The 12,125-nt window shown below is 46.6% G+C and overlaps 1 protein-coding gene across 1 annotated transcript; it reads right to left on the reverse strand.

Annotated features, from left to right (window-relative positions):
* Nucleotides 1–895: 895 nt before the first annotated feature.
* LOC308581123 (ohanin-like) lies at nucleotides 896–11,498 on the reverse strand. Its single transcript, XM_081183616.1, is given in 6 exon segments — nucleotides 896–3,379; nucleotides 7,405–7,472; nucleotides 7,474–7,495; nucleotides 8,812–8,912; nucleotides 11,135–11,210; nucleotides 11,285–11,498. Coding segments are annotated over 5 exon segments (702 nt in total). The 5' UTR covers nucleotides 11,140–11,210; nucleotides 11,285–11,498; the 3' UTR covers nucleotides 896–2,873.
* Nucleotides 11,499–12,125: the final 627 nt, after the last annotated feature.

A 12,125-nucleotide genomic window follows, 5' to 3' on the forward strand; every position in this document is an offset into this window, starting at 1 on the left:
CTCCGGCTGCTCCCTCTCCCGCCGCGCAGGAGCGATGCCTCTCTCTGGCTCTCCCTCCGCGCAGGCTGAGGGAGGGAGGGAGGTGCGCATGTGACCCGTCTCTTCTGGGAGACCAAACCCAGCGAGGCAGAGTCGCACGGAGGCGCCCAGGCAGCGCTGCCGGCTGCGAGGAGGAGCGCCAGGCAGCAGCAGGAGGCGCGGCCTCTCCTCGCCGCCGCCGCCCCGCCTCTCGCCGCCCGACTCGCCCGCCTCCCTCCAGGCATCTCGCGGCACACCAGCCGATGTCTCACGGCACACTCGTGTGCCGCGGAACACCGGTTGGGAAACACTGCTCTAGTTAATTACAGGGAAGGAATTCTGAAGGGAATTTTGTTCATTAAAATGCCTGGCTTTTGCTCAATGCATCAAGCTCCACCTTAAATAACTGTACAGTGGTACCTCTGGTTACGAACTTAATTCGTTCTGGAGGTCTGTTCTTAACCTGAAACTGTTCCTAACCCATAGCTGTCAATGTTTCCCTTTTTTTAAAAGGGAAATTCCCTTATTCTGAATAGGATTCCTTGCAAGAAAAGGGAAAAGTTGACAGCTATGTCTTAACCTGAGGTACCACTTTAGCTAATGGGGCCTCCTGCTGCCGCCAACGTGTGATTTCCGTTCTCATCCTGGGGCAAAGTTTGTAACCCGAGGTACTATTTCTGGGTTAGCAGAGTCTGTAACCTGAAGTGTTTGTAACCCGAGGTGTTTGTAACCTGAGGTACCACTGTACGTATATGTGCATATTGCTCCACAGAAGGAGCAGAGCCTGTCTCCACCAGAGGTACTACTCCTAGCATCTCATACAACCCTCCTTTGAAGAGACTTTGGATAACAAGTGCAAAGAACGACAGAACTCGTATTTATTTATTAAGCCATTTATATACTGCTTCACCCTTAGCATTTCTAACAAGCTGCATGGCTCACTGGTAGAGCATATATTTTGCACCCCCAATCTGATTATTTGGCATCACTCTGAGAGTTTATAGTAGCTGGCTGAGTGTGCTTTACAATATTCATCAGGAGAGGAGCTGGAGAGAGAGGGCAAAACTGCCCTTTGGTCCAGTCCCTATAACAATTCAATTCCCCCCGCCATGGTTGCTACTTAAATAAACAGCAAACAGGATATAAAATGCAGACATACACTTCATGTACGGTCCAGCTTGGTAATTACTGTAAGTCACCTCCTTATCTGGAATAGAGCATGTTCAGGTTTCTTTCACTTCCACATGAACCTAGTGAAATTTCCCTCTTAAATTTCCATATTGATGAAAGCTGAACCATGCAGGAAATTCTTCTTCTGTACTGATTGCCCAGAAACATGGCCTTACTTTGCATAATGATTACTCTAGGTTGGAAATGGACAGCAGTTTTAAGAGCTGAAGGTGGAATGAGAGAGAGGCATGGTCCTTTTGGTCTCAGGGGTTAAACAGTTTTGGCAGGTATCTGAAGCAATACACAAAGAAACCCTCTGCAAACCTGTTTATGAGAGATGACTTATGGCAGTGGTGAGGAATCTTTGGTCTTGGCCTGCTGAAGGGTCCAATGTGGCCTGTGAGGCTCTTTCTCTAAAACCACACCTACCTGTCATTGTGTGATGTCAGCTGATGGATGGGACTCAGTCCTGCATTGGCTGTGCCTGCCAGCTCCCTATAGGGAACTGACACACACAGGGAAAGCAGAAGACTTTCATCCTCCACTCATTGGCTGATGAGTGGAGGTTAAATCCTACTCAGGCCCCTGCAAGGGAACAGGACTGAACTCTCCCCTCATCTGCTGATGAGCAAAACGTTGAATCCTGCCAGGTGCTTCTTCGCCAGCACATTCCCTGAGGGGAATGCGCTAGCTAAACAGAAGCCTCCCTCCAAAGGATGCAAGGCGACCTTTGACAGGTGGGTGGGACCGCCCACCTATCAGTCACCTGCTGGCATCATGATGTCAGATGATTGATTGATTGATAGGTGGGTGGCTCCATTCACCTGTCAAAGTTGGTCAGCAGTGATGGTGGCAGTGGAAGATCAGGATCTGGCCCACTGTGCCAAGAAAATTCCCCGTTCCTGGTGAACAGGGTACCAAAAACGCCGCCTGTTTCTCATGCCACCTTCAACCCTACAACATTTGAATCTGAAAAGTTGGGGTTGAGGAATTAGAAGAAGAAGAAAATGGAAAAGATACAATCCCAAAACCCTTGAAAACAAACATTACATATTATCTAGTACTTTCCCCACCCACCCGCAGCCTCCCTCTGCCGCAATTTGACTTCTTTAAATCTCTAGCTCCACATTTATCTTTGCATTCTCCAAATATATCATTCTTTGTACATCTTTTATCTCTTTTCTGATTCATACATATACTTTACATTTTTTATTCTAGGCATATCAGCACATCTTTCTTAGAACAATATTTTAACATGTAATCTTTGAAACATTTCCATTCCTTTTAAAATTTTTGATTTGACTGATATCTTATAATTGATGTTAGCTTTGTCAGTTCTAAATATTCTTTAATTTGCAAATCCACTCCCCTTTTGAGGGCAAGATCTGAGATTTCCATTTAGAAGCAATCACTACCCTAGCTGCTGTAGTTGCATATAGAGAAGTTCTTTTATTCATTTGCAGTATATCTTTCCCTATCAGACCTAGCAGATATGCCTCTGGTTTTTTAACAATTGGGATTTTCAATGTTTTCTTTAATTCCTCATGTATTACTCTCCAAAATTTGTTAATCTCCTCACAACCCCACCACATGTGTATTGTTGTTCCTGTGTCTTTACCACATGAAGCCAGAGACTCTTAAATCCTGAAAAATGCATGGCGTGGCGCTGGCGGGCAATTCTCCGCTCACTTTTTTAAGTCGTTCAGGCGGAGTGAAACATCTCCACCCACATAGAATAAAGGATAAACGACCTCTCCGTTGCGGGGAACATCTTTCTTAATGACTTTACCAGCCATGTAAAAAGTCACCGTGTCTTGATCGCAATCCAGAAGAACCCCAATGGTTCCAGAGCCTTGGGGAGGTGGCTGGGGGTCGCTTTGCCGACGCCGAAGCCACCAGAGACCTGTCTGCACAATCCCCTCCTCTGGGGTAAGGGAGAGGTAGACATCCCTTTTCACAGACTCCCGCGCTACCCCGACCGCCCATTCCCTCTGGTTTCCGTACACCACTTCCCAGCAATGTTTCCCTGATTTAAACCCTGGAGAGCCCAACACGGCAGGGCTTTTAGTGAACCTCATGGGGTTAGGAGGCACAGGGTGCTCCACACCTTCCGATGTCACAGTCTTCCGGTCTGTAGACACAACAAGTGCTGGGTGGGCAGTGTCCGGGTTAAAGGTCACTTTAGCTGCAACTGGGGGGAGACAGAACATCAAAGTGTTATGGGCCAAACCAAGTCCTTGCAGAGGAGGGTTGGGCCAAGCCTAATCCCCCCCTCGCCCCTGGCTGTGTACACACCATATATTTAAAGTACATTTAAAGCACATCCTGCCTCTAATAATAATAATAATAATAATAATAATAATAATAATAATAATAATTTATAATTTGTACACCGCCCATCTGGCTGGGTTTCCCCAGCCACTCTGGGCGGCTTCCAACAAAAGATTAAAAATACCTTAAAACATCAGTCATTAAAAACTTCCCTAAAAACAGGGCTGCCTTCAGGTGTCTTCTAAACGCCAGATAGTTGCTTATTTCTTTGACATCTGATGGGAGGGCGTTCCACAGGGCGGGCGCCACTCCCAAGAAGGCTCTCTGCCTGGTTCCCTGTACCCTCACTTCTTGCAGGGAGGGAACTGCCAGAAGACCATTGGATCTGGACCTCAGTGTCTGGTGAATGATGGGGGGTGGAGATGCTCCTTCAGGTATACTGGGAATTCTGGGAATGGTAGTTTGCCCCATCACAGCACTATAATTTCCAGCACCCTCAGCAAATTACACTTTTCATTATTCTTTAAGGGGGTGAAAGGGAAGTGTGCTTTAATGCATAGTGTGTATACAAGCTAAGCAACGTGGAACTTTGTTCCAACAAGTCCATCTCTCTTCCTGGGTAAGCCATCATCTTTCCTTTCTTTGGCAGATGTAGTCTGTGTGTGTGTGTTTGTGTATGTGTCTGTGTGTGTGTGTGTGTGCGCGCGCACACACACATACAAACACAGCACTTCGAAATGGGGACTTAATTTGTGCATGAGAGTTTTGGCTAGAAGCTTGTCTTGTTCTGCACTGGACCCAGAGTTATGGCTTGGGGATCTCCCTGGGAACCAAATACACAGGCAAGACCAGTAGAGTGCTGGTGCTTTGAGCCCCTCCATCTTATGCTCAGGTTGTGTATATATGTGCAAATAAAACCATAAATCTTAAAGAAACCACATTCTCTCTTGACCTTCATTCCAAGAAAACTGAACCCTGCCTTGGTAAGCACGGGCAGCCCTGGAGTCTCTTGCCGCTCAGAGGTTGGGGTACGCATAAGAGCGCATTTCTATGATGGTCCCTTCAGCAATTACACCAGAGATGCTCAGGGGCGCCGACTTATAAAAAATATTGGGGGGGCCCATACCGGGGTCCTGCCGCTGGTTCGCTCGGGTAGCCGGGAGAACGCAGTTCGAGGTGGCGGTGTTGGGGAGAGACCCTCGCTCAGGGCGCCACTAGACTTGGCGGCCGGTGGCCTATCTGGGGGGTTTTGGAGCGTATTTCGGCGGAGCGATTGGGGAGGAGGGGGCTTGTTGCCGGATTCTTCAGCTGAGCCGGAGATCCGCTGCTGGGGGTCCCTGGGCCGAGTTGTGAGCACGGCCTGCTGAAGGGAGATCCAGCCGATTGCGCGACGGGGATGGCCGGGGCTCTCCGGCTAGGGCGCGCGGCTGGCTGGCTGGCGAGGGAGCAGGTGGGGAGGAGGCGGGGGTCCTCACTCTCTTAGGAAACGCACCCGCGCGCCCGATTGCCACGAAGTCCGAAGGGTGCGTGTGTGGAATTAAAAAGCAAAAACGAGATACGGGCAGGGCAGGCAAAGAGTTTTCTGCAAGAGAATGGAGGGCAGGTTGAAGAGAAAATCACTCAGGATGAGACAGTCAAATCAGCCATGATAAAATGGGCTCAGGATATTGGGTATAACATCATGTTTGAGGACTGGGAAAGGTTATGGACCACCGGAATGAAATTCACGGCATGTAAAGCCTTGAAGGAAAATATTATGAAAATGATTTATAGGTGGTACATGACCCCAGTCAAGCTTGCAAAAATATATCACCTGTCTGATAATAAATGTTGGAAATGTAAGGAGGCTGAAGGGACATTCTTTCACCTCTGGTGGACTTGTCCAAAAGTGAAGACCTTCTGGGAAATGATCTATAATGAGTTAAAAAAGGTATTTAAGTATACCTTTCCCAAGAAACCAGAGGCCTTCCTCTTGGGCATTGTTGGCCAGAAAGTGTTAAAGAAGGATAGAACTTTCTTTATGTATGCAACTACAGCAGCAAGAATACTTATCGCAAAATATTGGAAGACACAAGATTTGCCCACACTGGAAGAGTGGCAGACGCAATTGATGGACTATATGGAACTGGCTGAAATGACTGGCAGAATCCGAGATTTGGGAGAAGAAACAACGGAAGAGGACTGGAAAAAATTTAAGGACTATTTACAAAAACAATATAAGTTGTATGAATGTTAAAAATTTACACGATTCGGAAACTATAGCTTCAGCAATTAAATTTGGGAAACAGGAAATTATATTTTAAGTAAGAAAAGGTCAAAATCTAAGGTAATACTATGTTTAATTTAAGATATAAGTAACTGATGAAAAGTATGTTAAATTTAGAGGTATAGTATTTGAAAAGTACGAAACAAGGTAATAATTTGCTGATATCTTTATTATAAAGAATGCAGGGTAAGGGAGATGCGAGGAAGTCCAGTTAGTTATATAAAAAATGTGTTGAATGGTTGGTTTTCTTTTCTTCTTTTTCTTTTTTCTTTTTCTTGTTCTTTTACTTTTTTCTTCAGTGTATGTTTCTAACTTTGTATTTGAAAACTTAATAAAATATTTATATATATATAAAAAGAGAGAAAATCCTTTCGCTTTTCTGGGGCGCAGGGAAGTCTCAGAGCCGGAGGTTGGGGAAGGGACCCCCTTTGCTCTGCCCTCTTCTCCCGTCTTAGATTCGCATGGGGGTCCCCGCCCGAGCTTGCCTGGCCACCGGGCCACACAAGGGCCGCGCTCTACGCGGCACACCTTGCTAGCCGCGCAGCTGTCCTCCGCGGCTGCGGAGCGGCCCTGCGCCGGTGCCCAGCCCCTCTGGGCGCCCGCTGCGCTGCCAATGACAAGCGGGCGACATCGCGGGCGGGGAAGGCGTCGCTTTCTTTCCCGATCCTGCATCCTCCCAGTCTTCCAGCCCTTTTTTGGGTTGGAAGCTCGTCTCGTTCGCCCTTCTCCTTTCTTCACCCTGCGCGCAATTTTCCTCCCTCGTCTCCCTCCTCATTTCTCCTTCCTTCCTTCCTTCCTTCCTGACTGACTGACGGGCTTGGGCTCGGGCTCAGGCTCGGGCTCGGGCTCGGGCTCGGGCTCCGGGTCGGGCTCGGGCTCGGGCTCGGGCTCGGGCAGCCACAGCGTCGGCGGTGTTGGCGATCGGCGGCGCGGGGGGATGGCCCTCCCGGGGGAGCTGGCGCTGCTCAATGGGGTTGCCAAGGAGACAGGCCGGCCGCCCCCCTCCCCCGGCCCGGCGCCCCCCGCCGCGCCGGTGCCCGTTATCGAGCTGGTGCACGCCGGGCGCCCTATAAAAGCCGCGGACGCGCCCACCGCCGCCCGAGATTATTGGGGGGGCTGAGCCCCCCCAAACGAATTTTTGAGGGGGCTCGGGCCCCCTCAAGCCCCATGGAGTCGGCGCCTATGATCCCCACCTCTGAATTTAACACAGCTAGGCCTGTCATACATCTGGAATTTCCTGGACATAGCAGTCAGAACAGTGTCCAGGTAGAAATCACTGAAATGTCTGGGGAAATCCGGACATATGGCAACCGATTTCAAAAGCCTATATTTTGGTGAATTTCCTTTAAAATAGCTCAAAAACTTCACTTTTATTGTTTTTAATATTTTGCACGCACACAAAAGTTCAACTTGGTCAAAAGAAGCTCAACAACTTTTGTGCCCAGATTCTCACCTTTTTGAAATATGGCAACCCTCACAAAGCCCCAAAGTGCCTTACAACATTGCCAGCTTTGAATGCACTGGGATTTTCTGGCAGTATTTCTCAATTCAGCCAGAATGACTTTTAGAAAGCTGAATTATTATTATTATTATTATTATTATTATTATTATTATTATTATTATTATTATTATTATTATTCCAACCCTCACCCCACAGTCTTATTTTACTCATCGTTTACCTTGGTAGCATCCCCTTGGTAGTGAAGCCAGGACTTTCCCACCACCTTTCTGCTCAGCCAGAAAGCATTAGCCACAGGATACAATAGAATCCTAGGGAGGCACAAAGGGGGAAAGACAATGAAACCAAGAACAAGATGCTTCCATAAATAGAACCAGCATGGAATAGTGGTTAGGGTCTTGGACTAGGACCTGGGAGGCCAGGGTTCAAATCCCCGCTTGGCCATAAAGCACACTGGGTGAACTTGGGTCCGTCACGATCACTCAGCCTAATGCACCTCACAGAGCGACTGTGAGGAAAAGGTGGGGTATAAATGTAATAATACCGTATTTTTCGTCCCATAGGACGCACCGGCCCATAGGACGCACCTAGTTTTTTGGGAGGGAAATAAAGGGGAAAAAATTTCCTTTATTCTCCCCCCAAAAAAAACCAGGTCGGGGGATCCAAACCAGGTTGGGGAACAGCGGGGAGGCGCTGCCTGATATCTGCCTGAAGCGGGGGCGCTCTGCTTCTAGCGCGCCCCGCGCTCTGGGAAGCAAGCTGCTATCCGCAGCCTAGGGAGCCCTGCGGGAACTCCCGTGGGCTCCCCAGGCTTGCTAATAGCTTCCTGAAGCCTGGAGAGCGAGAGGGGTCGGTGCGCACCGACCCCTCTCGCTCTCCAAGCTTCATCGAAAGCCTGCATTCGCCCCATAGGACACACAGAGATTTCCCCTTCATTTTTGGAGGGGGAAAAGTGCGTCCTATAGGGCAAAAAATACGGTACAGTGGTGCCCCGCAAGACGAGTGCCTCGCAAGACGAAAAACCCGCTAGACGAAAGGGTTTTCCGTTTTTCGATGCACTTCGCAAGACGGATTTCCCTATGGGCTTGCTTCGCAAGACGAAAACGTCTTGTGAGTCTTGCGATTTTTTTCGCTTCCCCCCCTTTTTCTAAGCCGCTAAGCCGCTAAGCCTTTAATAGCCGCTAAACTGCTAAACCGCTAAGAGCGCTAAGCTGCTAAGCTGCTAATAGGGTTGCTTCACAGGCGAAAAAACCGCTAGACAAAGAGACTCGCGGAACGGATTATTTCCGTCTTGCGAGGCACCACTGTAATTATAATAAACTAGGATGCAATGGGGAGGTGATGGTGTTTACTTCTGTGTCCTTTATAGAGGATGTTCAGTATTTTGCAGAGAGCTTTACAGTCTTTGCTGTGTTTGCCCTCAGAGCATCCTTGCCAGGTAATTTCCTCTATATTAGCAGCCCTGCCAAAGAAGACATTGGGTTTAAGCCAAGCCTGACTGACTTGGATGGCGGCCCGAATCTACAGATGTAGGTCCGGCTAAGTAGCCTCTGGACCCTTTCAGTCTTGCCTTATGTTATCCAACGGGTTCTGAGATAAAACGAATAGCAGCAGTTCTGGCCATTACCTTTCAGCGTCGGCTGAACACCACTTCTCATTGGAAAGTTCCGGAAGCTCAGCCAAGAGACCAGAGAAAAAGACATAGCTGCCAGGACCTCTTCCTTCTCACTGAGGGTGGCCGCAAAGAAATAAAAACAAATGAAATATAATAAATATTTGTTATTGTTTTTTAAAAATACAATCAATAGAAACTTTTAGGGGGAAAGTTATTTATGTATGCTACAAGAGTGGCAAGAGTCTTGATAGCACAAGGATGGAAGAAAGAGGAAACCCCGACAAAAGAAGAGTGGTAAGAGAAATTGATGAACTATGCAGAACTGGCTAAATTGACATACAAACCGCGAGATAAGGACAACTGTGACTTCAAAGAAGAATGGGAACTTTTTACAAATTACTCAAAAAGACAACAAAATGAATTGGACTCCTTGGCAGGTTTTGAATAAACATACACAAATTTATTGATTGTTAACATAGTAGACAGATAATGTAAGGATATACACAATTTTACAGTACGCAGAGAATAATATGTGTTGAGAAATAAGAGAGAGGAGCTGAGGGCAGTCTCAGCAGGAAGGGTTGGAAGGGGAGGTGGGGGGGAAAGGGGGAAATAATGAATATGATATGTTTTGATATTTTGTTATGTTGAAATTGTTAATAAAAAATTTATATAAAAAAGAAACTTTTAGGGGGAAAGTTGTTACTGTTTTTGTTACACTGGAATCAACACAAAAGAAACAAAGCAGTAATTATGGAGCTATTAGATATAATGCATTTAACTGTATATCTCTTAGGTTTGTAAGGCAATTATATATTTCATACTCATGGAATTTGGGGGGGAAACAGTATTAAAAACCAAAAGTAATACTTTGTCCAGCCAACACACAGCCTCTTTTTTTGTTTTCTTTTTAAGGCCTTCCATAATGAAGCTTGCTAACAGAATACATGCACTAGGTCACACTACATGTTTTCCGCTAGCCCTTGCACAACAACTCACAGAATTGCAGCACTTCCACAATTTATTCAGTTTATGTATTGCACTTTCATGGAGATCAAGGGGGGAGCTAAAAACTAGGGTGGGTGTAGGATTTCCAGCTGTGGACACTTTTAATTTGGGGGCAATAAAAAGTCCAAAAGTACCCAGTTCGGCAAGTCGAGACGTGCTTTAATCATCAGGGATCACGATTTAAGGTGACGAATCAGTCTCACATTTTCAATCAGCATAGCATTCGGGTGGCAGATCACCACGTCCTGACATGTGTTTTGAAAGGCATAACCTTTAATTTTTATTTTCGATGAAATTTAGACATGTTTATGCAGAAAGTAAAGGTATTTGTGCTGGACCACAAGATTTGTGAATGAGAAATGTTCAAAACATTCAAAAAGCCAAATTCTGGTATGCTGTTAGTCTTTGGATTTCAGCCATCACCATTTACAGACTTTGAAGCCACGTAACCCATTCCGCAATGAAATAAAACACACAAAATATTCCTTGCATCACATGATCCTGTACAAGATGTTCAATAGATGATGCTTTGCATTTCACAAACAATTGTTCCAGCAATCAACACTTATACCCGCATTGTAATAGCTTACCTTGTTTTCCAGAAAGAAACTTATTTTTATTTGCGCTGTCAGTGCCCAGACTATTCCAGGAAGCTGGCAGGACTTCTCTGTGGTTAATGACTGGAGCTCACTTCGCTGAGGGCTTTTAAATGATCTAGCAAGGACGTGGCAAGTCTTCCAACAAGGATGTGGGGACACATCTAACCCTTTCCTAGATTGCAAAACAACCTGTTGAGCCTGTTCTATAGCACTCTCCAAGCGGCTTATAGGGGAGCTAGCAAGTAAAAGTTTATTCTTTCTTTTTGAATTCATTAAGTTTTAGTTGATGCAAGTTCAGGAAACATTGCAAGCCCCCAGAAAGACTTCATTTAGGAAGAGAAGGTCTTTCTTTTAGCCGTTGTACCACATATTGGGAACCCGGGTGGTGCTGTGGTCTAAACCACAGAGCCTAGGACTTGCCAATCAGAAGGTCAGCGGTTTGAATCCCCGTGACGGGGTGAGCTCCCGTTGCTCGGTCCCTGCTCCTGCCAACCTAGCAGTTCGAAAGCACAAAGTGCAAGTAGATAAATAGGTACCACTCCGGTGGGAAGGTAAACGGCGTTTCCGTGCGCTGCTCTGGTTCACCAGAAGCGGCTTAGTCATGATGGCCACATGACCCGGAAGCTGTATGCCGGCTCCCTCGGCCAATAAAGCGAGATGAGCGCCACAACCCCAGAGTCGGCCATGACTGGACCTAATGGTCAGGGGTCCCTTTACCTTTACCTTACCACATATTGAGAAATGATATTGTTGCACACTCAGGTGGTAGGAAGTTCCAGAAACTGCTGCCTGGAGTTGGGGTTCCTTTAGAAGAGAAAGCGCTGTTGACTTGAGGCACTTTATATACAAATGTGCCAGGAGAGGATAAGGTGTCTTACCTTGTAGATGATCTGCTGTCTCGCGCCAGACTCCCAGAGACAGAGAGCTGTTCACAAGCTGTCTTTAGGTCTGTCTAACTGCTCACTCACTGTCTGTTCCCAAAAGTGCCCCAAATGCCAGGGTTGGACGCCTCCCTCATCATTTCCACTCCCAACCTCTGAAGGCTTTCATATTTAAAACACAAGAGAGAACTTCAGTTTCGGTCCCATTGATGAAACCAGCATCCTGGCAATGATCCAGCGAGCTGCTCGACGAAAGCAATTGTTTGTGCCAGTATCACTTACGCCTCCATGGGGCCCGGGAAGTGGCGTACAACAATTAAAATGGACAATGAGACGTACAACCGGTTCCAACACATGTTGTACCCATTGTAGCTTTTCTTTTTTCTTTTTACAAATAGAAGAGAGAGAAAGAAATGTCATCAGCTGACTTCTTAGCAAAATAACATGCCATCGAGCCTGACGTCAACTTTAATTGCTTTGTGTTACATTGATCAATGATGTAAGCCTTACAAAAATTATATGGGCAGTCCATATATCCAAGTAGGTATTAGAGTGATGATCATACACTATGCAGTCAAGCACAGAAAGGGCAGAGAGATCTTCAGACCACAGAGAGTACATGGGCTTGCCCTTGAAGATTATTATTACAGTGGTACCTCGGGTTAAGAACTTAATTCGTTCTGGAGGTCTGTTCTTAACCTGAAACTGTTCTTAACCTGAAGCACCACTTTAGCTAATGGGGCCTCCTGCTGCTGCCGGAGCACAATTTCTGTTCTCATCCTGAAGCAAAGTTCTTAACCCGAGGTAATATTTCTGGGTTAGTGGAGTCTGTAACCTG

This window comes from Podarcis bocagei (genome assembly GCF_964188305.1).
Source record: "Podarcis bocagei genome assembly, chromosome: 2".
Classification (NCBI taxonomy): domain Eukaryota; kingdom Metazoa; phylum Chordata; class Lepidosauria; order Squamata; family Lacertidae; genus Podarcis; species Podarcis bocagei.